This window comes from Globicephala melas, chromosome 3, assembly GCF_963455315.2.
Source record: "Globicephala melas chromosome 3, mGloMel1.2, whole genome shotgun sequence".
Lineage (NCBI taxonomy): Eukaryota > Metazoa > Chordata > Mammalia > Artiodactyla > Delphinidae > Globicephala > Globicephala melas.
In genome coordinates, this window is record NC_083316.1 from 49,016,139 (window position 1) to 49,040,601 (window position 24,463).

Genomic DNA, 24,463 nt, shown 5'->3' on the forward strand with positions numbered 1-24,463 from the left:
GTAATTCAGTGATCTTGACTGCATAATAGAGTAAAAATAGTACCATAATAGTACCAAGTAATAAAAGAGCCGATGAGTAGGATAATATTATTCATATTAGTATCTCTTTCCATGCCTAGCATGGAATCAGAAAATTATAAAATGTTTATTGAAAGAGTTAAGAGATAAGGATAAAACATTATAAAATTATTATTCTGTTTCTTTTCAGCAGAGAAATATAATCTATTTCATAATTATTCTCTCATGTTTGCCTTACTTACATTTTCCTGGTGGTCTTAAGTCCCTGAGACATTGCCATTTATTTCAGGTCCCAGCTCCATGCTCACTCCTCTAGTGTGTGGAATTCCCTTCACTGCTATGGGCAGGCTGTAGTAGTGGTCAAGCATTAGGCTGCTCCAAGCCTAGAACTCAAATCAACCACCCTGACAGTTATGCCAAGGCTCATTCTCATGCTGGACACCGAAGTTTCTGGTTACTCTTGCCTTTATGTAGCAGTCTTCTTTGGAAGTAGTGTTGACCTGTGATTTCTTCTTGTTCATTTCTCTGTTGCTGTCATGCTTCTCTGGGATTCTTCCAATGATTCTGATGGCTTGATGGCACTTGTTTGCCCCAGTATGGAATTAGTTTGTTATCTTCTTAGAACTTTTCTGATGTTTCAGCTGAAGGGGTAGGGTAGACTCAGGCTGAGTTACAGTCTCGATATGGTTCTGGATACTTCGGGTTTCATTCTCCTTCAAAAAGCTAGGTTTATTCTATGAAAAGTTATGTTTGGAGTCTGGTTAAGGGAAGATTGTTTTTGTTTTGTTTCGTATTCTTGCATTTATTTATCAAGTATATATTGAATCATGTCTTGGAAGTTGTGTTAGATGATCTTCTGCCAATCTTCTGTCACAGTCCCCAACTATTCATTCTGTAAATTCAGGTCCTGATTTTTTTTCCCTGTTACTTGTGAATTGCTGCAAAGTTCATTGTCTCTATGCAGTAAGTACTTCCTATTTCTTTTATAGCTCAGGAATAGCTAATTTTGTTCTTATTTGTGTTTGTCATATTTTAAATGCTTCTCTCTTTTCTTAAACTGTGTGCTTTTTGTTTTCCCTTATGATCTGGCTTCCTAGTCTTGCAGTTAAGCTAGAGTGCATCATGATTAATTTCATCTTTTTCTCTGCATGCAGTACTGCACTGACTTCTTCCCTTTGTTAGGAGGGAAAACACAGATAGTTTTCATTCAGATGTCTCTTTCCTATACTTATTTATGTAAATGTCATCGTTATGGGTTAAATGCATCTCTGGTCCTTTTGTGGAGGAAGATCAAGAGAGATTTAAGGGTTAGTGTGCTGACAGTTTGATTTCCTTTTGGGGGGCACTTTCAAGTCCTGGTGTTTGTGAATTAAATTATTGCCACAGTGCCAGTTATATGCCTTACACTGTACTAAATGCTGACAATTTGAAGATGACTAGAAATAGTTCATGTCCTCAGGGGGATTATCCTGTTCTTAAGCTCTTCACATTAGCCATTTTTATTGATAATTATTTAATATCTGGGTGTTTTTTTCCCCTGCTAGATTGTAAGCTCTTTGAGGACAAGGACTAGGTGTGTCTTACTCAGCATTTTTTCCCACAGCACCCAACACAATGCCTGGGAGTTATAGTTCCTTGTTGAATATTTTTAATTGCATGAGTATGTCATCTTTTCATTAGGTCATTTCATAGTAGAACACTTAGCATAGTGCTTTGCATGTATTGGATAATCAGCACATTTGTTAAATCACTAAAAAATCTAGAAATATTCATATTACCTTTAGAAACAGTGAATAAAAAGAAAAGGCAGGTGAGAAAACATCTGCACTCGAGGCTCTTAGAATCTGTGGATTTGGAACTAGAGTACTTAACATTTGATGAATATGCCTAATCAGCACCTCAAGACCTCAGAAACTCCTATAAAATGATCAAAACTGTTTCTTTGTGGAAAATGGCTGCAAAGGAAAAACCAGTTGCTGTTACAGGTGTGGGAAGCATAGCAGCAATCTAAGAAAGTAATGGCTCTTAGCCAGGAAATAAAAGTTTTAGATACATTATTTTACAGAGCAGCGTATAGCATTTAATCGTGGCTTGAGTTCATGTTACTTGGTGTGGAAACTGAGTGTGGTAGCCCATGCCCATTTAGCTGGTCAAGTCACAGGTAAAACTCTAAAAGAAATAGGAAGATTATGCTGTCATGATATGATTTTCCCAGGTAACATGCTGATACACAAAGAAAGTGTGATTTGGCAAGGTTAAGAGCTTGTACAAACCTTTCTGTATTTGTGAACTTTGGGATTTAGAAAATATCAGACTTTATCTTTTGGTTATTTCAGGGACTTCCTGTAATTGAGGTTACAAATGGGAATTTGTGTGCTTTTTCCTCCTCCCTCTTCCTTCTCTTCTCCTCCCTCACTCTTCACTTATACATCCACCGGCTTCTCCAAGCCCACCCTGCTTTCCTGCTTCTCTTCTCTGCTTCTCAACCTTCCCTTTCCCTCTGACACCATCTTCACACTCTTTTCTCTCAGTGCCACACTCTCCACAGTGTTATGGCAAATTAGTTTTCTTCCTGGAAGCACTCACTGGATTAAAGACTCCTTTAAGCAAATTATGGGAAACTGAGAAGGGTGGGAATTGACACTATTTTACTTTTTCTTTTTAGTCCTTGCTAAATAAGGAGAATGTCCTTTTATTTCTAGATGTTAATGTACTCTGTGACTTTAAGTAGAGAAAGTGATTTGCAGTAAATTTTTTGTCATTCATTATTAATGATGTTTAGTAATTCTAGAATGATTCGTAATTCACAGTATACTTTCTTTTAGGTCCGTATTGAAACAGCTACCACTCTGAAGTTAAATATCCTTTAAAAACTTTTAAAACACTTCATTGCAAAGAATTTTAACAACAATTTAAAATTGTTACTTATTTTTAAAATTAATTTATGAGGTAGTTTAAAATGTAATTTTGGATTGGTTTGTTGTATTTGGTTTTTACATATACTTTATCCTGATAAATTTCATATATTCTGAATTTCATATATTCTCAGTATTCCTTAACTGCTCTTCACCTGTTGATGATTTTGAGTTTAGAACAGATCAGTTTCTACCGGTAAGAATATTTATTTCTAGGTTTTGTAACAATTTCTGCTTATGTCTTTTAGAATGTTGTGTTATTTTATAGCTGAAATTATATATGTAGTATCAGTTATTTATTAAAGTTGCATTGAAAAGTATATTAGATTTTTTGGAAGTGATTGCTTTTATTGGTAACTTTAATTTGAAATAGTTTACTTTTATTCTGCTTGTTTTTTGTTTAGTTATCTTGTCATCTGTTTTGGAGTGGACTGCTGAACTTTTTTTCTCACAATTATAAAACAGTAATTTCACTTCATGTTTGTCTGTTACTTTTCATCCTTAGGTTATCCCCCTCTGTTGTCTGTGTATGTATGTCTATCCTACACTAGATTGCAAATTACTTGAAAAGCAGAATACCAAGTCTTACTCATTTCTTTTTTTCCTTCACTCAACTCTCAGCACCTAGCGTGGTGTTTTCACATAATTGGTACTCAGTGAGCTCTTGTTAAATATGTCAGTAAGGTTGGCGCGTTAGTGTTTGTTTTTCTTGAGAGGACTAAACAAGAAGAAAACTTTATGATAAAATGTCTACTTATATTTCTTATGGGGTCATAGATGGGAAAACTTGTAGAGCAGAAATTTTTCTTTAATAAAAGAATCACTAGGTATTTTTGGATGAAAGAAATATGTTTTACCAATCTATATAAAAATGAACCAGATATGTGAAAGAACAAATGTTTATGTATCTGGCATCCTGTGATTTGTTAACTCCTACTATAATTTTCAAGATGTAGGAGTTAAAAGCCAGACATAGGATTTTTGTTTTCGATTTCCTAATCAGAAATATTCTGTTGTTCTTAGAATTACAAGTATTTATCTACAAAAGTTTATATCTCTGCGCAGCATATGTTAAGGGCCACATGAGACAGCTGGTATGTGATTGCAATAATGGCATTCCTTTTGCTTTAATGAGTAGACTTTGCAGAACAATAGGCATATGTGGAAAACCAATGACAAAGCGCTGTTAAAAGTTGGGTTTAGCAGTATAAAATTTATACATAAAACGTTTAGATACAGTTTTCCTCTGAAAACATTACTCAGTGTCTAGATGAATTAAATTCTAAAATGGACACATTTAACAGCAATAAAGAAAAAAATCACTGCCCTAAATATTGGCACCTTGATCATTTTGAAGTTGTATAGGTAATGCTAAGGTTTTGTCTATTTGTCTTGTATTGCTTTGATATTATGATTTAGTTTTATTTCTTATTTCATTATGTAAAAGTTTTTACATTTCTATTCCAAACTTTTATTTTTTCTTTTTACCTACAGTATTTGGAAACCATGTTCACACTACTTTTTCAGTTACTGCAGCAAGTTACAGAATGTGACACAAAGATGCATGTTTTACATGTCCTTTCTTGTGTGATTGAAAGAGTAAACATGCAGGTAATTTTGTTGTAAAGCATGAAAATAGATGTTAGAGGAGTAAGTAGAGTATATATAGAATTCATTAATATCTTTGCTTTATATATGTTGTTTAAGTGTTAAAACATCATTAAAATGATTCTCATAGGTTGTGATTTCAGTTATGTATCAAAATTGACATTTATGCTTGAGTTTTTATAAAATGACCTAAGAAAATTAAAATTAAAAAATAAAAACTTGGATCAGCAATGTAGAGGTGTTTATTAGAAAGCAAAATTATATATCTCTTAGAAAATTCAGTTTATATTTAATAATACTTCTTAAAATTTAGTGTGTTTGAGTGCATAGTCACAAGTGTCTGTCAGCAAATGCAAATATTCGCAGAAGTCTATTATTTGTACCTTAAAAATTGAGTGTGTTTTGCAGTCTAGTCCACATTATATCCGTGACTGGTTTAATATAAAAATGATATGTAAAGTTCTTAACAGTAGATTATTATTTAACTGTATTCAGCTTCCCTTATCACTCCTAATCTTTGTGAAAAATTGATAATCCAGGAATCACAGTATAATTTTCTGTAATTTCTTATATCCAAGTTTACCAGTGCATATTTTTATTTGAAACGCGCTGAGTAAATCTGTGAGGTATTAGGGAAAGATAGTACCTCGAGTCCACAGTCCTGAAGACTGCTCCTGAATTCATTAGTGAATTCTGACACCTTGAACCTGTTTATTAATTCTAAAGCAGTTGATGAAAATTGCTATCAGTTGTTGAGTAATGACAAGTTTCCAACTTCTGTGCCAGATGATTTGCATTTACTTCTTACTTAATCCTCACAAAAACCTTTGGGTGGGAATTAGAACGTATTATCTCAAAAAATTAGAGGCTTTAAGAAACTTACCGAAGTTCAGACATCTGAGTGGCATTGACAGTATTCAAACTCAGCATTATAGTATGTTAACAGCAGTTGCAGTTTTGAGTGACCGTTGATCATTTTAAGCAGATCTGAGTCCCGGTGTCTCAAAGTAGTAATATCTTACAGTTTTCTTAACACTTGGGATTCTTATTACATTAATTACGTTATTTCATTTTGATATTGGTTTATAAACAACATTGAGAGAGTTTGGTCATTGAGACTGTTTTAAACTTATTTCAAGTCCCTGTCTCTGCTCTTTATCTTGAGCAAGGTCTTTAACCTCGTGTCCCCATGTATAAAATGGTAAAGTTAAAGATAACTCACAAACACAAAAAATGATTTCTGAGTGCGAAATTATTACAGATGTTCTGTATGCTTTAGATCACCATACAATTGCAATAAGTTGTTTAAAAATTGATTATATAAGAAAGATTTGGCACATTTTTATAATTTTATTTAGATATCATCTGACTAATGGGAATTTCTTAAAGAATATTTTTTTTTCTTCTTTTAGAAATGTATTTTCTTACCCCCATCTCTCCAAACCTTTAAACCTTTTTCCCCCCATTACTCTTGCTTAGTAAATTTAAAAATGCTTTTGTTTTTATCCATACTCATCTTTCGTAACACAAATAGCCTAAGCAGCTCAGGTGTCTATATCATTAGTAAATAGCAATAAGATATAGTTATCCAGTAGTACTTTTTGTTTTCAGAATGCAGGTAGGAAAGGGTTACGAAAAATGTTTTTAGTAGATTCTTTAACATTTTCCCGTGTTAACCTTTGAATAACACCATCATTTATATATCCTTCAGCTATCATTTACATATGAATTTGATTTTTGTTTACTAGGTTGCAAACATTTTGAGCCATCTTACAACAGTGCTTTCTGACACATAATAGTTTTTGAAGTTTTAGGGAACTCACAATTTTTATACCATAGCTTGCAATTATTTGAAGATTATATTTCCTCTACTTTTAAAAAGCATAGTTGAAAACCTATAATTAAATTATTCTGGTGCAGGGATCCCATAAATGCACAGTCAGGAAAAATGTGTTAATCATCAGGTGTAATGTCAGGTAGATAGTCTTTGGACTTAAGCATTTCTAAAGGAAAAGAACAAAATTAAAAATTAAAGGGCCAGCGTGAAATAGTAAATGTTCGGTTGAAAATGTTACCTAAAATGAGGTTTCATTAGAGACTTACTTTTTAAATTCCCCTGTGAATGGAGCCTTTGCTAAAACATTTTTTAGGCTGTCACATATTTGATTTTCACATGTTTTTCTTTCTTTTTAATTGTCTCAAAGTATTTTTCTCCCCTTTTTTAAAATTAATTTTTATTGGAGTATGGTTGCTTTACAATGTTGTGTTAGTTTCTTGCTATACAGCAAAGTGAATCAGTCATACGTATACACATATCCCCTCTTTTTTAGATTTCCTTCCCATTTAGGTCACCCCAGAGCACTGAGTAGAGTTCCCTGTGCTATACAGTAGATTCTCATTAGTTATTGATTTTATACACAGTAGTGTATATATCACGTTTTTCTTAATGTGTTATGAATGAAAGTGGGTATCTCCCTATCTAGAATGAACTAACTCATAAGAGTATAATTATAATGCTCATAGTAGGCACCCCCCCAGCCCCCCATTCTGTTTTCTTTGGAGAAGTGCCAAAAGATGAGAGCTGTTTCGTCTCAATTGTTTAATGCTTGCGGTTCAGTTTCTGTTATAGGGTTATTTAGCCCAATGTCTATAAAACATTCTTAATTCCACGTGTTTTTTAAATATTATATAAATAACTGATAATTGGTCTACCAAAAAACTCATGTTATAATCATTTTCAGAATGTATATGCGTAGTATTTTTTATTTCGCATCATTTCATTGAAAAATTTTAAATGTACAGATAAGTTGCAGTAAATCACTACCCATATATTCTTCACCTAATTTCATCATGACACTTCACCCAGTATATTAGACCTCTCCTTCTTAATTATAACCATGATTAGATTCAGAGGACTTAACATTGATGTAGTACTATTTTCTAATATCAAGTCCATATTCAGATTTCCTCAGTTGCCCTAATAATGTATTTTTTAACCACCTTCCTCCTGCCCTAAGGGAATGTGTTTGGCTTTCATGTCATCACTTTGTTTTCTAATCGCCAGCCCTTTTTTTTTTTTAACATCTTTATTGGAGTATAATTGCTTTACAATGGTGTGTTAGTTTCTACTGTATAACAAAGTGAATCAGCTATACGTATACATATATCCCCATATCTCCTCCCTCTTGCGTCTCCCTCCCACCCTCCCTATGCCACCCCTCCAGGTGGTCGCAAAGCATGGAGCTGATCTCCCTGTGCTATGTGACTGCTTCTCACTAGCTATCTGTTTTACACTTGGTAGTGTATATATATATGTCCATGCCACTCTCTCATGCCACTTCGTCCCAGCTTACCCTTCCCCCTCCCTGTGTCCTAAAGTCCATTCTCTATGTCTCCCCCTAGGTTCTTCAGAACCTTTTTTTTTTTTTTTTTTAGATTCCATATATATGTGTTAGCATACAGCATTTGTTCTTCTCTTTCTGACTTACTTCACTCTGTATGACAGACTCTAGGTCCATCCACCTCACTACAAATAACTCAATTTCATTTCTTTTTATGGCTGAGTAATATTCCATTGTATATATGTGCCACATCTTCTTTATCCATTCATCTGTTGATGGACACTTAGGTTGCTTCCATGTCCTGGCTATTGTAAATAGTGCTGCAATGAACATTGTGGTACATGACTCTTTTTGAATTAATGGTTTTCTCAGGGTATATGCCCAGTAGTGGGATTGCTGGGTCGTATGGTAGTTCTATTTTTAATTTTTTAAGGGACCTCCATACTGTTCTCCATAGTGGCTGTATCAATTTACATTCCCACCAACAGTGCAAGAGGGATCCCTTTTCTCCACACCCTCTCCAGCATTTATTGTTTGTAGATTTTTTGATGATTCGCTAACTCTTTTTTTGTCTTTTGCAACACTGAATCTATGAGTGATTTTTGAAATAGTGTCTTTGAAGCATTAATTTTAATTTAGAACATCATATATTCTAATGAATAACTAGGACTGGGATATAAATATTTCATGACTTTCAAATGTAATTGGGTGCTTTGGTTTTATTACTTACCCTATCTATAATTCATAGCATATACTTCCTTTCTTCCATGCCTTAGAAAGTATTCTCTCTAATTTGTTCAAAACAAAAGCTGGTTTATTTTCCTTATCAGTAGAACATGCTGTTATATGCTGCTTTTAGTTGAATATGAATGCATTAGGTACTCTGAAACCTGTGTCTTTATGTGTTAATTGGTTTGCCTTTATAAATTAATTGGAGGGATCTTTGAGATAGAGCACTTAGCAAAATTAAGTGCTCAGCAAAATTAAGTGCTCAATAAATATTTTAATAGTATGATTGAGAATTTATATGTAAATAGTCTCTTAATAGTTATTCAGTTTTATCTCACTGAAATATTTAGGCAAATGTTTAACTTCTTATCTTTCTGTACCTCCTCCCCCAAACCCGGGGGGAAGAAATCCTACAGTTTTTTCTGGCTACCCTTTTAGTGTATGACGTTCTATAAGCAGAATAAAGAAACTCGTACTCTTTTTGGGAGCATTTTTTTAAATTTTAATCCGTGGGATTGATAGATAGTACTCAAGCTGTGAAAGTCTAGTACTTCTTTTTATCACCAAGGGTACTCTCATCAGATCAGTTCCAAATACTGTGTGACTGTAAGCCTGAAGCTGGAGCACTGTGTCCATTTTCTGTGTGGATCCATTTCATTTTCCAAAAAGCTCAATGTCAAGCTGTGCTGTGCTTAAGGGCATATTTTTAAAACTGGTGAGCTTAATCCATAGTGGAGTTAACAGTTTTATCCTTTGAAGAGGAGTTTCTTCTCCTGTGTTTCTACCATACCTTGTGAACACCTTCACCTTGCATTTATTGTTTTTCATTGTAAGGATTTGTGTGTCTACCTTTATATCCTCTTCTTTTTGGTGCCTAGTCTTCAGGGCCTGATACTTTGAAGATGCCATTAGGTAATTGTTGAATGAATGAGTAAGTGCTAACTCTTTTTAAGACAGTATAATATCCAATTAGATAATCTGTTTTATTAAAAAGAACCAGGATGTAACAGCATTTTCTATTAAATTCTAAAGAAATAACTGGCTTCAGTATGTTGTTTTCTATTCCTAAATTTTATTTCATGCAATAAATTTGGTACTTGTTTAAAATTGTTAATATTTACCATGGAGCTTTGTGTCTCTATGTAATGTCTAATTTATCTTTAAAAGGATATGTGCTTAATACATTACATCTAGTAAATATTAAATATTTGCTGCCTGGGACCTATTAAGTCTGTCAGTGTTTCTTGAAGTAAGTCGCCTTCTTTACTAATATAATTCTTTTGCTTCCTCTACTCCTGTTGTGATAGATACGACCATACGTAGGGTGTTTGGTACAGTATTTGCCTCTTCTTTGGAAGCAGAGTGAAGAACACAATATGTTGAGATGTGCTATTTTGACAACGCTTATTCATCTTGTTCAGGTAAGTTACTTCTCCACAGTTTCTTAGTTTAGTATTTTTTCTTCTTTAAAATTTTTTTACTGTTTTCATGTGGTTTTTGTCAGTGATAGTAAAAGGTCTTACATTTGTCTCATGTGTGATCTAAACAGTTTAAAAATACCTTTTATATGTTTACTATGGGCATTTTTTGACATAAAAATATTCTCTACTTTTAAAAGACGATTTCTTTCACTGGATGTAGTTTTCCCCAATGATGGTAGACTTGTGATTTGTGCAGTCAGTCACTTGTTCTTTGCATGCAGCTTCCCTGGTATTCAGAACTCTTATGCATAAAGTTACTCTCCATTTTCACTCTCTTTCCTTGATTTAATATAAAAATTTTCCCTTTCACATATTGGGAAGGCAGAAAAACAGGTGAATTGCTTTTGAGGGAAGGAATGAATTTGATTTTCAGTATCTTGCCTTTGGGGTATGGGGATGTGCAGCAGGAAGAGAGGACCCTAAAATTTCAGAGAGAGAGAAAGAGAGAGAGAGAGAGAGAGAGAGAGAGAGAGAGAGAGATGGGACTGTAGTCCTCATTTGAACTGTTATAGTGAATTATAGTCTGATGGTGAGAGTATGGTGAGGAAAGCACTTAATGCCAAGACTTAGAATATCTGGCTACAGGGATGCACAAGTGATTTTTACTGCCTTGCCCCAAAGTTTGATAGATTTTTTCCAATGGGGAGTTCTCTTTTGAAATTAAGAATTAATACTATGAAATGTTCTAATAAGTTAAAAAAAACCCTGTCTAATATTAGTTTTAAAAAAACCTTTCTCTGTTACCTTGGTACTTTTTTGAAACATAAATTCATTCTTTCACTAAATATTTATGGATGAGTTTTGCAGTTACAAATTCCTGAGGCAGCTTTAGATACTTGATTAGTGATACAAAATTTTTTTTAAAGTACTTTCTTTTTAATAAATATCTGGCCTAGCATCTCTTCTTGTCTATCCTTTAATTCTTGTGATTATCCTGAAAAATTATATCCCTTTTATAGATGGGGATAGAAAGGCTACGAGAAGGTTAACAAGTAGCCTGAGATTGCTCATGTAAGTGTCAGAACAAAGAGTGATTGCCATATCTTTTGCTTTATATCCCTGCCAAATTTGTTTTTAGACTCAATTTTTGTGAGGGAGGTGTGTCTCTTCAGGCAATGTTACCTCAGGAAATCTTAGGAAGCCATAGTAACTTGCATGGAGTGTTTGGAGTATATAGGACCTTTTTCTTTAATCCTGACATTTAAGTACCCTGTGTATTTGTATAGGCCAGGGATACAAACCTCCGTCTAAGTAATCATCTGCCCTTCCTAGAGAAAGCATATAACATTTAATATTAAAATTGAGACTAGCTTAAAATAAGTTTTTCAGGGGATTCCCTGGTGGCGCAGTGGTTAAGAATCCGCCTGCCGGTGCAGGGGACACGGGTTTGAGCCCTGGTCCGGGAAGATTCCACATGCCATGGGGCAACTAAGACCGTGCGCCACAACTACTGAGCCTGCGCTCTAGAGCCCGTGAACCACAGCTACTGAAGCCCACACACGTAGACCCCGTGTTCAGCAACAAAGAGAAGCCACCACAATGAGAAGCCCGTGCAGTGCAACAAAGAGTAGCCCCTGCTCACCGCAACTAGAGAAAGCCCGCGCACAGCAAATAAGAGCCAACGCAGCCAGAAATAAATAAATAAATCTATTTTAAAAAAAAAAGTGTTTAAAAAAATAAGTTTTTCAGTCCTTTGAGAAGATTATACTAGGGTTATACGCAAGTTTCCTTTCATGGAAAACAATTCATCTTTTGACTTTATTTTTATTTATTTATTTATTGAAATATAGTTCGTGTACAAGCCACCCTTTGAATTTTAAAATTTAATAGGCAGATATTAGTGTAGGTATTTGTATATTTTTGTTTTCATTTTTTAAATTCTGGGAACCCAGACTGATAGTCTCTGACTGAGGAGTGTAATAATGGATGAAAATAAACTTACTCGTCTGCAGTAGTTGGCCTCAGTGGAAGTAGGCATTCATTCATTGAATAAAGATTTTTTGAACAGCTGCAATATGCAATACATGGTACTAGGCACTGGGATGCAGAAATGAATAGGGCAAGCTCTTTGTGAATGTGGCTGTCTAGGGGAAGACTGAATAGCTAAGTGCTCTGTTAGCAATAAGAACATGATGCTGTGGGGCACTTGGTAGGTTACCCATCTTAGACTGGAGGGTGAGGTGGGACATCAGGGAAGGCTTCCTTCATAGGTGATACCCAAATAGTGTTGAACAAGAGGTGTTAGTGAGATACGGTGGTTCAGGGATGAGAGTGGTAAAGATATTTTAAACAAATTGACCAGCATATGTAAAGCCCCCTGGACATGTGAGAATGGGATACTTTTTTTTTTTGAGTTTATTTATATATATATATATATATAATTTTTTTTTTTTTTTTTTTTTTCCCCCGGTACGCGGGCTTCTCACTGTTGTGGCATCTCCAGTTGTGGAGCACAGGCTCTGGACGCGCAGGCTCAGTGGCCATGGCTCACGGGCCTAGCCGCTCTGTGGCATGTGGGATCTTCCCAGATCGGGGCACGAACCCGTGTCCCCTGCATCGGCAGGCGGACTCTCAACCACTGCGCCACCAGGGAAGCCCTTGAGTTTATGTATTGATTAGTTTTGTATGTAGATAGGTTAAGGAGTCAGTTCTTGAAGACTTTTTATGAAAAGTAGCAGTATATCCATTTCCTATTTGGTGGAGGAATCTACTTTCAACACTTATAGCCCTGTCTCTTTGGTTTTTTATCTCTAGCTCTAAGTAACATACTTATATTGTTCATTCTTGATTTAAGCATTTTAGGCATTATCTCTTGACCACCCTGTTTAGAAGATGAAATTTTAATTCTTTCATTTCCCTCTGTATGACTCCTATTCCTCCCATCCTCCCAATATAGTTAGATTGTAATTTAAATTACGTCATTATTTAGTGTTTTTATTTGTGTGACTATATAAAGGCTATTGAAGGCATATATCGTTATGTTATGGTTAATTTTCTTTATTGTACAACCATCCTCCTAATCTTCACTCCTATATAATAATTTGTTTGCTTAGTTTATAAGTTTTCTATTACTGTGTAACAAATTATCACAAAAGTAGTGGCTTAAAACAACATCCAAAATAACTTATAGTTCGGTAGATCAGAGGTCCAGCACACCTTGTCTGTACTCTTTGATCAGGGTCTGACAGGCTGAAATTGAGGTGTCTGCCAGGCTAAGTTCTCCCCTGCAGACTTTGAGGAAGACTTGTCTTTATAGTCAGTCCCCTTGTTGGCAGAGTTCAATTCCTTGATCTGTAGGACTGAGGTCCCAGTGTACTTGCTGTCTGTCAGCTGGGGCACCTCTCAGTTCCTAGAGTCCAGCCACATTCCTTGATACATGGCCCCTTCCATCTTCAGCGTCAGCAGTGGGGAGATTCTTGGCTGTCAAATCCCCTCAGGCTTTGAATCTCTAACTTTCTTTTATGCAAGTAACTAAAGAAAACTCTCTTTTAAAGGATTCATGTGGTTAGGTCAGGCTTACGTGTATAATTTTCCTGTCATAAGGTCGTTCAGTTTGGGACCTTAATCACATCTGTAAAGTAATATCTAAATTAGCACTTGAATGAATAACTGGCAAATGGTGTGTGTACAACTGAGGTTAAGAATCATAGGTGGTCATCTTAGTATTCTGCCTGCTATATTTAGTTTTCTGTGTAACTGAATCCATTCTCTCCACTTGTTATCTAAATATTCCCTCAGTGTGTTTACACACATCAGGTATTTTATTACTTTCATCATCTTGGAATCTGGAAGATTCTTACGTGCTTTAGTCTGGCCTGGCTTTACTCTCTGTTTGTTCACAGCTGTTATAACTGGATCCCCTTTCAGTGTCATCTAAGGGGTTCTTCTTGCCTATCCTTTCTATAGGATGCCTGTTTTCTGTACCTGTCTTCTTCCTTGTTTTACTTCCTCTTTCTGTTGGAGCCCATGAATGCCAGTGGCATTTTGCAAAAGGTACATGGGAGGTAAGTTTTCTTCAGATTTTGCATGTGTGAAAATGTCTTACAGCTTTCACATTAACTGATAGTTTGGCTGAGTGTAAAATTCTAGATTATCCCTCAAAATTTTAGAGGCATTTTTCCTTTGTCTTCTAGCTTCTAGAGTTGCTTTTAGGAATCCTGAGCCATTTTAATTCTCGTTTCTTGAATGTTTCATCTCTCCTTTCCCTTTGACAACTTGTATGATCTTCTCTGTGTTCCTGTTTTCAATTTCATGATGATGTGGGTGTATTTTTATTCCACTGTTCTGGACATGTGGTGTATATTGGAAACTGGAAACTCGTGTTCTTGGGTTCTAGATAAGTCTGTTGTTTTTTGTTGATTATTTCTGCACCTTCATGTTTTTCTTTTGTCTCTTTCTGAACTTCTTATTACTTAGATGATAGATGAATGAACCAGCCCTGTATCTTTCTTCATTTCTGCTTCTTCTTCTCTTTGTCCTTTTGCTCTACTTTCTGGGGGTATTTCTTCAGCTTTATCATTCACCCTTTCTATTGAGTTTTTCTTTCCTGCTATAATATTTTTAATGTCTATGAGTTCTTTCTTTTTAAGTTAAAAAATTTTTATTTGTTTTTATTGAAGTATAGTTGATTTACAATATTATATTAATTTCAGGTGTACAACATAGTTCAATATTTTTATAGATTATACTCCATTTAAAGTTATTACAGAGTAATGGCTATATTTCTCTGTGCTGTGTAATATATCCTTATTGATTATTTTATACATGTTTGTGTCTCTTCATCCCATATCCTATTTTTCCCCTCCCCCTTCGATGAGTTCTTTTTTGTATTGTTGAATAATCATTTTACAGCATTTCATTTTTTTTTTTTCATGAATACAATGTTATCTTTTATTCTGACAAGGATATTAATGATGTATTCTTCTAAGCTTTCATCTCTATGTGTGGTCTCTGTTTCCTTCAAGTTGCTGTTTTCTATTTTATTGTTCTGTTCTCTGTTTTTCATATTAGATATTTTAATCTTATATGTTGATCCTTGGTTGCCTGCTTTTTTTTTTTCCCTTGTGAAAATTTGAAGCATGTACAAAAGAAGGAAGAACAGTATAATGAATCGTTAGGTAGCCATTACCCAACTAAAAGAGCTATATCAACATTTTGTCTGTATAAATTTAAGAGTGAGCACTAAAAAGCTAATTGGAAGGGTTAAGTATGTATGCGAAGCTTGCTGATTGTGGATTTTTTCTTTAGGATAATCTAGCTGGAGGTTTTTTTTGTATGGGACAGATGTTTTGGTTCCGTGTTTTTCAGATCTTTCCTTAGTGAAAGATCCATCAGTCTCCCGTCTGTTACGTTATATCTCCCTGTTTTATATAGTATCCTTAGTCTTGATTACCTGATATCTCCCTATCTTTAGACGATTTGTTTTACTTAACCAGAAAATAAATGGCCAGTTCTATACTGGGTTCAGGAGAGGGCCAGTTGTTGACTGTTGCACTTGGATGAGATCTTGTCATCAGATGTCTTTTAAAATACCTTCTAGAGGTCCTATTATTTTTAATACCTCCTCTTCAACTTCCCCTTCCCAAAATACCTTGAGCTATCAGTTCCTGAGTCTTTTGGAGTTTCTGTGATATAAATCAGGTGGTTTCTTGCCCTTTTTCACTGCTGGCTTTGAGCTTTCATTTTCTGAGTCTGCTAAATCTGTTTTTCTTTCCCACTTCCAAAAATGAGTTGCTTTTATCTCTTCTTATGCTGTCTTTGTACTTATGGTTTTAGGTCTTTAAAAGCACATCCTCATATATCCTTTTAGTGGATCTTGGGAGAGCACAGTAGTAAATGCATGTGTTAAGTCTGTCAGCTTTCTGCGGAAGTTAACAGTGATTTCTGGTACGGAGTTGTTTGGTATAGCTGCAACATAGAGTCCTGAGCTTGGGTGTGGGGGTCTGGTTAGGAAGGCATAAAGAACATCTCTTGAAGTTCAGAGGAAGAAATGTTATCCTTTGTATTTTAGAAAGGTAATCAGTGTACCAGTGGGGACACTGGTTTGGAATGGAGTTAAACCAAGGTCAAGGAAATAGTTGGGAGGCTCTTCTGTTAACCATGAAAGAGATGATGACCTGAAGTAAAGCCATGGAAAGAAGGGGAAAAATTTGAAAAATATTAGGGAGATAGAATTAAGGATTGTTTAGATTGGGAGTGAGGAGGAGGAAGAACCAGGAGGTAGTTGTGATATAATTTATTTCTAGATAGATAGTGATTCATGTCACTTGAGTTAGGAAATGCAGGAAGAGGAACCATTTTTTTTAGGAAGACAATGAGTTGGTTCACTGGTATACTTGAGAGTTTGAGATGCCTTCTGGGTGATGATGTCCTCTGTCATTTGGGGTATCTGAAGTTCAGAGGTTTTGGTTGGAGATAATAGATTTGGACATTATCAGCATGTACATGGGACATGAGAAGGGAACCAAAGACAATAACCTGAGAAATAGCAAGTTTTAGAGAGTGTTGTACTTTTCTCCCCTCTTAGCTTAAATTATAGATTCACAGGCAGTTGCAAAGATTGTACAGAGAGATTTCCTTATACCTTTCACCTAATTTTAAATTCCTTTTATGTTTTATGTAATTATAGTACAATATGATTTCCCCCCTTCAAGCATTTATGATAATTTTATTAATAACTGATGACTTTATTTTTGAGCTTTCATAGTATTGTAGACAACATCTTGTAGCTCTAACTGTAATTATTTCATAGTATTGTAGACAGTGTCTTACAGTTACAGTTGTGGATTGAAAGAATGTTCAAATAAATTTACTTAAAGCTGCATATTTGGGATTGGACACATTCTTCAAGCCACTAGATTACAAAGGTAAATTTCTTCAGGCTTTAACTGAGAGAGTCTTATGTTTTTAGCAGTTGCTTACTTTAGTTTTGCTAATGCTAGCATACTGTGCTCATTGGAATGTGCACTAAGTAAGTAGATTCTGACATTCCTAGGAATATTAAGTCTACTTGATATTAAAAATGAACTTGACTAGTTTTTCTTCATGTTTTTTCTTTTTTTTGTTCTGTTAAGAATTGAGCTATGGAGAGTGAAATTTAACTGAATTTTAAGGCCCAATTTACTACTTTATGAAATGTGACATTTTTATAAATCTCTTCCTTTGGAAAAATCTTTAATAAAGTCTTTCAACTGATGCTTAGTTATAGAAAGGGCCAAACTTAACATATTTCAGGATAAGCTTTATGTATTTCCACTGAAGTATCTATACCTCACTGTTAAAAATTCATATATATATACACATATATATGTCATCAAAAGGGGAATATATATGTATTTTGTTGCATTGTAATTATATGTCAACTATATTGACATCTGAATTATTTTCTAAGTGAGGAGGTGTTTGATAGTTTGGTTTCCTTTCTGTGTTTATCAGATTACAGAGATTATTATGAATTAAAAATTGACTTTCTATCCTTTTTGTTTCTTTCAAAGTGCTTAGATTTAGTGTGATATACTGAGTCAACCTCCATAAGACAGTAATTAGTCAAAGTAGAATTTTAAATTAAAACCCCCTCTTCTTCCATCTTTGTATTCTTTTTTTTTTTTTGCGGTACACAGGCCTCTCACTGTTGTGGCCTCTCCCATTGTGGAGCGCAGGCTCAGTGGCCATGGCTCACGGGCCCAGCCGCTCCGCGGCACGTGGGGTCTTCCCGGACCAGGGCACGAACCTGTGTCCCCTGCATCAGCAGGCGGACTCTCAACCACTGCGCCACCAGGGAAGCCCCATCTTTGTATTCTTAATTCATTAAAAATTTTAGCAGAAATTCTTCGTTAAAAAACATGCACACATTAAAAAAAGACTCCTTTTACCTTCTTGCAACATCCTTTTCCAATATCCATATTTAACTAGTGTTAACAGTTTTTTCTGTTTGCTCCCAAGAAACATTTTTATGCGTGTATCTTCATATCAGATACATAGCTATTTAAAAAAATAGTTTGGCATGTGGAATTGTTATATACATTTCTTTTTAATCCCAATTTGTCATTATTTTTGAGATTGTTTTCATTCCATGCCTAATCCTTTTTCATGGCTACTCAGTATTCTAGAATATGAAGGTATCATAATTTAATTATCTTACTGATGAACATGTAGATTGGGTTCATTTTAGCTTATTTAGGTGAGATAATTTGTAGAATTTACTACATCATTGTTAACACCTCTTCAGTTGTCAGAGAAGGAAAAATAAATATTTATATGAGGAATCTCTTAAAATGAACAGATGTGTGCAGCTTTGGTGTATATGGTTTTACTACCATTAGGCAATTGAATAATATTTTTTCCAATTGTAAACAGAACTAATTTTGTTTTAGTAGTGCTTATAATTAGAACCATTCTTTTAAAATCTGATTGATTGATTTTTTGTAAGTTGGTTTTAGGGCTTTTAAATATGATAGGTGATTTTTTGGTGGGAGGTGGGACCTTAGAGTATCTTATGTTAAGTTTTATTTATACTTCCCATAGGGATTAGGAGCAGACAGCAAGAACCTGTACCCTTTCCTGCTCCCAGTTATTCAACTGAGTACAGATGTTTCCCAGCCTCCACATGTTTATCTTCTGGAAGATGGTTTAGAATTATGGTAAGAGGAAAAACTTGATACCGTGGATCTTATTTATTTATTTTCCTGGCCTTCCCTACTCATGGCAATAAAGCAAAGGTCATGTAATAGGGCTTAAAAACTCAGCATTTAAAAACAAAAAACATAAAGTCAGTTTCCCTGAACTGGGTAGCATAATACGTAGCTCCAGCTTTTCTTGGCAGCTGTCACTCAGTGTAGGCTTACAATAGTCAAAGTTAGACAGGAAGTTTCAGTAAGAACTCAGCTGAATTTCTGAATTTCTTTTGGAATTTGTAATGTAAAATGGGGAATCTTGATCAAAACTAAAAATTGACATAAAACTTCCAGCGTGTTAAATGAGATGTTTTGGGGGATATTGAGGTATTTTCAACCTCTTACTACTTTACCCAGTAAGTACTGAGATAGAATACCTCAGCCCTAAATGTTAATGCTACTTAGTCTTGGCTTATTATTTTACTGAGTAAGTAGTATATAGTGTTTAGAGGTAAAAAACAAATAAACAAACCCTGTTTCTGTGGCATCTCAGAGCTACAAACTGTGAAATGAATGAATTGGAGTTAAGTAAGTACAGACTGAGCATTGACTAGAAATCTTTTTTCTTCGTCTTACTGATGGCAGCAGTTTTCTTCAGGGCCAATCTTTATTTAAGATGTAATTAGTAATACAGGAAAGGTTTTAAAGTTCTAATTAAAAACCTAGTATTGGAATTAAAAAAGCAAATCATAGAAAGTAACCACAGAAAAAATAAACATTTGTGGTATCTCCCTCCCTCACTCCTTCCCTCCCTTCTTCCCTTCCTCCCTCCCTTCCTTCAGTTTTGCTTGGATGTCTAGGAATGAACAGTTTTTTGATTCTAAGAAATTGTCTTTGATGCAAATGGTAAAATTAATGATCTGTATCAGAATACTAGATGAACAATTTAAAAACATAACTAAGGTAGATACTTATTAATTTGCAATTTGTGTTTCTCATATTCTTTTCTGGGTTATGTTGTTTGAACTTAAGTGACTTAAATGATTGTAAATTAGCATATGTTGGAGCCTCTTATATTCATATATTTTTATTCGTACAGGATGGATTACTCTAGATCAGAGGTTGGCAAACTTTTTCCCTAAAGGAGCAGATAGTAATTATTTTAGGCTTCACAGGCTATGTACTTTCTGTCCCAACTCTTCAACTCCGCTGTTTCAACACCAAAACAGTCATAGACAATATATAAACAAATGGACACGGCTATGCTCCAGTAAAACATCACTTACAGAAAAAGGGTATTGGTTTGGCCCATGAGCTATAGTTTGCCACCTTCTACTCTAGATTACAAATTAAAACATTAATCTCTGGCACACAGATACTTTTCTGTAACCATATGTATATGATATCTATCATAAAGATTAAAAATATTATAATAAAGAGGCAGACTCATATACTTATCAATATAATTACAGATTTAGTATATTAATGTGTTAATGAGAGGTATATAAATTTTTTAGGGATTATATGAACAGTGCATTATATGAACAGTGCATGAGAAGTGCATTGCTCTACTAATGGTAATTTCTTTTTTCCTAGCCTTTCGTTATATGTAAACAAAATTAAATCATTAGGATACATTTTAAAAATTTATCAAATTTATTAAAGCTAAGATTATTTAGAGAATCAGGGTACACACTTCTTAATATAATTTTCTTAACGGGTTAGAAGTCGTATTTGGAAGCAGATATAGGTGGCCAATCCCACGTATACCACTGCATTAGGTTTGTAATCATTTTCTGTGAGCCTTCTGTAAAATGAGGAAAATGATTTCTACCTTATGTGGTTGTTGTGAGCATGAGATACTGTTTGTAAAGTGGTTAGCATGTTGTGTATGATTTATAAAGTCTGAGAATTGGTGAGATTGCCTAGGAAGAAAAGGGCAGATAGAGAGCCTTGTGCTCAGGGCAGAATCCTGAAGAAAATACATTCTGAGGTCACACGAGGAGCCATCAGAGATGATATAGGAGGAAAACCAAGCCAAGAGAGAATATTTCCTAAAAGAGGGAATGGTTAACTATGTCAAATGTTGCTGATTGTCCTTGTAAGGGTGTACAGAGAAGTGAATGGAGATGATAGGAGGGGTTTCAGTGGAGTAGTGAGAACAGAAGGAAGAATTGGAGTAGATTGAAGAATGAATTGGAGTTAAGTAAGTACAGACTGTGAGCATTGACAGCTTGTTTGAAAGTTTTTACTATGAAGAGGGTGTTGAAATTGCGTTAACAGTTGGCTAGTGCGGGAATGAAGATCTAGAGGTATGATGAGGCTCAAGAGAGTGAGATAATTGAAGGAGGCAAGAAGGGATGGGATTCAGCATAAGTGGAAGGAGTTGATTTTTTTTTTTTTTCTTTAAATAGCAGCAGGGGTATTTCGTCCATTTTAACTCGAGGCAGGAAGATAGGTTTCTGTATTGTAGTAGAATGAGATGGGAAGGTGTTCCATCTAATAGCTTCTGTTTTCTCAACAAAATATGAAGTATAGTCATCACTTGAGTGTCATGGGCTGGAATGGGAGTATTTATAAGATGAGAGAGGTTTGTGGGGACAAAGGTATAAAATAGTTATCTTGGGGAATGGAAATTTGAACTGGTAGGGCTTACCAGTACCAGTTGATGTTTGTGGTCTTGTTTACAATGAAAAATTTTTCAGACTGATTATGTGATTTTTTTTTCATGAGTTCTTTGACCCAACATTGTTTATTTTTTTGCTGATATTAAAATATATGGTTCAGGCCTGGATTTATTGCATTGTAAATATAACATACCACTTGTAAAATTTTTTTAAACTTAATGTGAATTTTAGTGACTTCTTATAGTATCTATTTTTGTAATATATTTACATAAATAGTAATGATAGTATCAAAGATGCAGACTTTCATGTATATCTGTTCTTTTTAACTTGTAGATTGTTAGTTCACATTATTTTGCTTTTTCATCTTGACCCTGATGTATTAAAATACCCCATTCAGTTTTTTTTTTTTTTTTTTTGCGGTACGCAGGCCTCTCACTGCTGTGGCCTCTCCCGTTGCGGAGCACAGGCTCCGGACGCGCAGGCTCAGCGGCCATGGCTCACGGGCCCAGCCGCTCTGTGGCATGTGGGCTCTTCCCGGACCGGGGCACGAACCCGTGTCCCCTGCATCGGCAGGCGGACTCTCAACCACTGCGCCACCAGGGAAGCCCCTGTTGCTGTTTCTTAGATTTATTTTTTATTGAAGTATAGTTGATTTACAATGTTGTGTTAATTTCTTCTGTACACCAAAGTGACTCAGTTATACACACATGTACATTCTTTTTTATATTCTTTTCCATTATGGTTTATCCCAGGATATTGAATATAGTTCCCTGTAGCACCTTGTTGTTTATCCATTCTGTATGTAATAGTTTGCATCTACTAACCCCAGACTCCCAGTCCATCCCTCCCCCACGCCCCTCCCCCTTGGCAACCATGAGCCTGTTCTCTATGTCTCTGAGTCTGTTTCTGTTCGCATATAGGTTCATTTGTGCCATATTTTAGATTTCACATATAAGTGATATCATATGGTATTCGTCTTTCTCTGTAAAATCCTGTTACTGTTGATCAAGTTAAGGTGTCAAAGACATCATTGCTTGTGCATGTTGGAAGTACTTCATTTTGGGGGTAGCTGGTTTTCCCTGTGTAATATCCTGCCCAGATTACCTGATTTTGTCATTTAAAATTTGTGAAGTATTTCATAGACACAAAATAATATGAGGTCATATTGTTTATAATTATTTATAACTTACATAAAATGAAAATCAATTTTCCATACTCTGGGTAAGAAATACAACAATAGGAATGTCTGTGAAGCCCATGGTGTGGCATGTTTGTTGAATCTTCCTGCATCCATGCCAGGGATAACCCACTGTACTGATTTTTTTGTTTTCATTCCTTGGTTTTCTTTCTTGTGTTTTAATGCTTTTAAAATCACATATGCACGTGTATCTCTAAACAGTATATTTTAACTTTATATAAGTTGTATCATATGTGTTCTAACTTACTTTTTTTGCTTCCTGTTTGGAGATTCATCCATAGTGAAGAGCTTAATGGTGTGACTGTAACAATTCATTTACTCGTTTGCCATTTTGTTTGTTCAAATAATGCAACATTCTTGTGCATGACTTCTAGAGCAAATGTATAAGACCTTATGCCCTGTGCACATTTCTGCCTAGATATAGTGCCAGGTCATAGGTGTATACACATGTACATATTCAGTATTACCAGATAATAATTATTTCCCAAAGTGATTATATCAACTTGCACTGTTGTTAGCAGTATGCAAGAGTTCCCACTTTTATAGCCTTAACAATACGTGGTATGTCACACTTAAAATTCTGCTGATCTGGTGGGGTAAAATTGTACCTTGTTTTGGTTATAATTTATATTTTCTTGATTACTGGTCAAGTTGGGTATCTTTGGTTCTTTTTATAGTTATAGCTTTAATGGTTATGGAAAGTGATTTAATTGTCTGTTTTTTTTCCCTAGGTTAGTGACTTTGGAAAACAGCCCATGTATTACACCAGAGTTACTTCGTATATTTCAGAATATGTCACCACTTCTAGGTATGTATTAAAGCATAAAATTACCACTGTTTTTGAATGCAACCATAATTTGGGGCATTATAGGTGACTATAAATCATACCTTCCATTTTTACTGAAGCCCTTGATTTTGAGAAATAAGTTGTGTAGTGTTTTAATAATTCCTAGATTTTTTCCTACAGTATAACTTTTTAGAGTTATTTCTGCGTATTAAAGAGCAAACACTAAATTTACTTAACTTATAGTTAATTGAAAATTGATTTTGTGCTGTCAGTTGTTAACAAATGAGCTCTGTACATATTTCTGATTTAGCTAAGGAACCACCAAAATAAAGATTATTAAATGTTAGAAAATCATTTATTGTTTGTTGAGGTATTGCTTATGTAGAAGCTTGAAATCAGGAAGCTTAATGTTTTAAAGCAACACTTTTGGCATGTGACACCAGAGAACTGGCCACTGTGCTAGGAGTAGGCTGTTAGTCTCTGTTAGCCACCATGGATACCTGGTTAGATTCTTTTCTGAACATGTATTCTGATGATACTTAGTCATAGAAAGCCAATACTTGTCTGCTACATATCAGCTACCATTCACAAGTATGTAATACCTTAAATTTACAAAAAATATTTTGTTCACAGGGTTATTTTTGTGAGCGATTTTACCAGTGCAGATTCACATTTAAACCTCATTGAGTATTTAAGAATTGTATACGGTGCTATTTACTGGCCCTTTGCTTCTTTTTCAGTCTGCAGATTACTACCATTTTAAAAAATCGTTTATTTACAAAATGTAAAAATTATTTACATTTATTCCGTTCAGAGTTCCCACTTTCTAAGGCTCACCCATGAAGCATCTTTAATTCCTTCATTAGAACTTTGGGTATACTGACTGAATAGATTAATATTGTCAGGAGAGGGCATTCATGTAGGAAAAAACTAGGAAAAAAGGCATACTTATTATGGCAATATCTCAAAATTATTTTTTCTGAGAACTTACTTGTAGTGAGCAGTTTTATTAGAGGGAAGGTATTACTGAGGTATAATGATGCACCAGAAAGGTAGACACATTCTTTGATAAAATCAACAAGTGTGGACTAAAACATAATTATAGCTGATTAAAAAACATCTGTTGGGCTTCCCTGGTGGCGCAGTG

At 34.9% G+C, this 24,463-nt stretch overlaps 1 protein-coding gene across 4 annotated transcripts in view; it reads left to right on the forward strand.

Moving 5' to 3' along the window:
- The window catches only part of IPO11 (importin 11), a 214,953-nt gene that overhangs the window by 88,456 nt on the left and 102,034 nt on the right, over positions 1–24,463 (forward strand). For all 4 annotated transcript variants that reach the window (XM_060295810.1, XM_060295809.1, XM_060295813.1 and 1 more), the window contains exons 17-22: positions 2,844–2,877; positions 3,089–3,129; positions 4,428–4,544; positions 9,919–10,032; positions 18,616–18,731; positions 23,261–23,337. In XM_060295810.1, the coding sequence (XP_060151793.1) occupies positions 2,844–2,877; positions 3,089–3,129; positions 4,428–4,544; positions 9,919–10,032; positions 18,616–18,731; positions 23,261–23,337 (499 nt within the window). The remainder of the gene's footprint in view (positions 1–2,843; positions 2,878–3,088; positions 3,130–4,427; positions 4,545–9,918; positions 10,033–18,615; positions 18,732–23,260; positions 23,338–24,463) is intronic.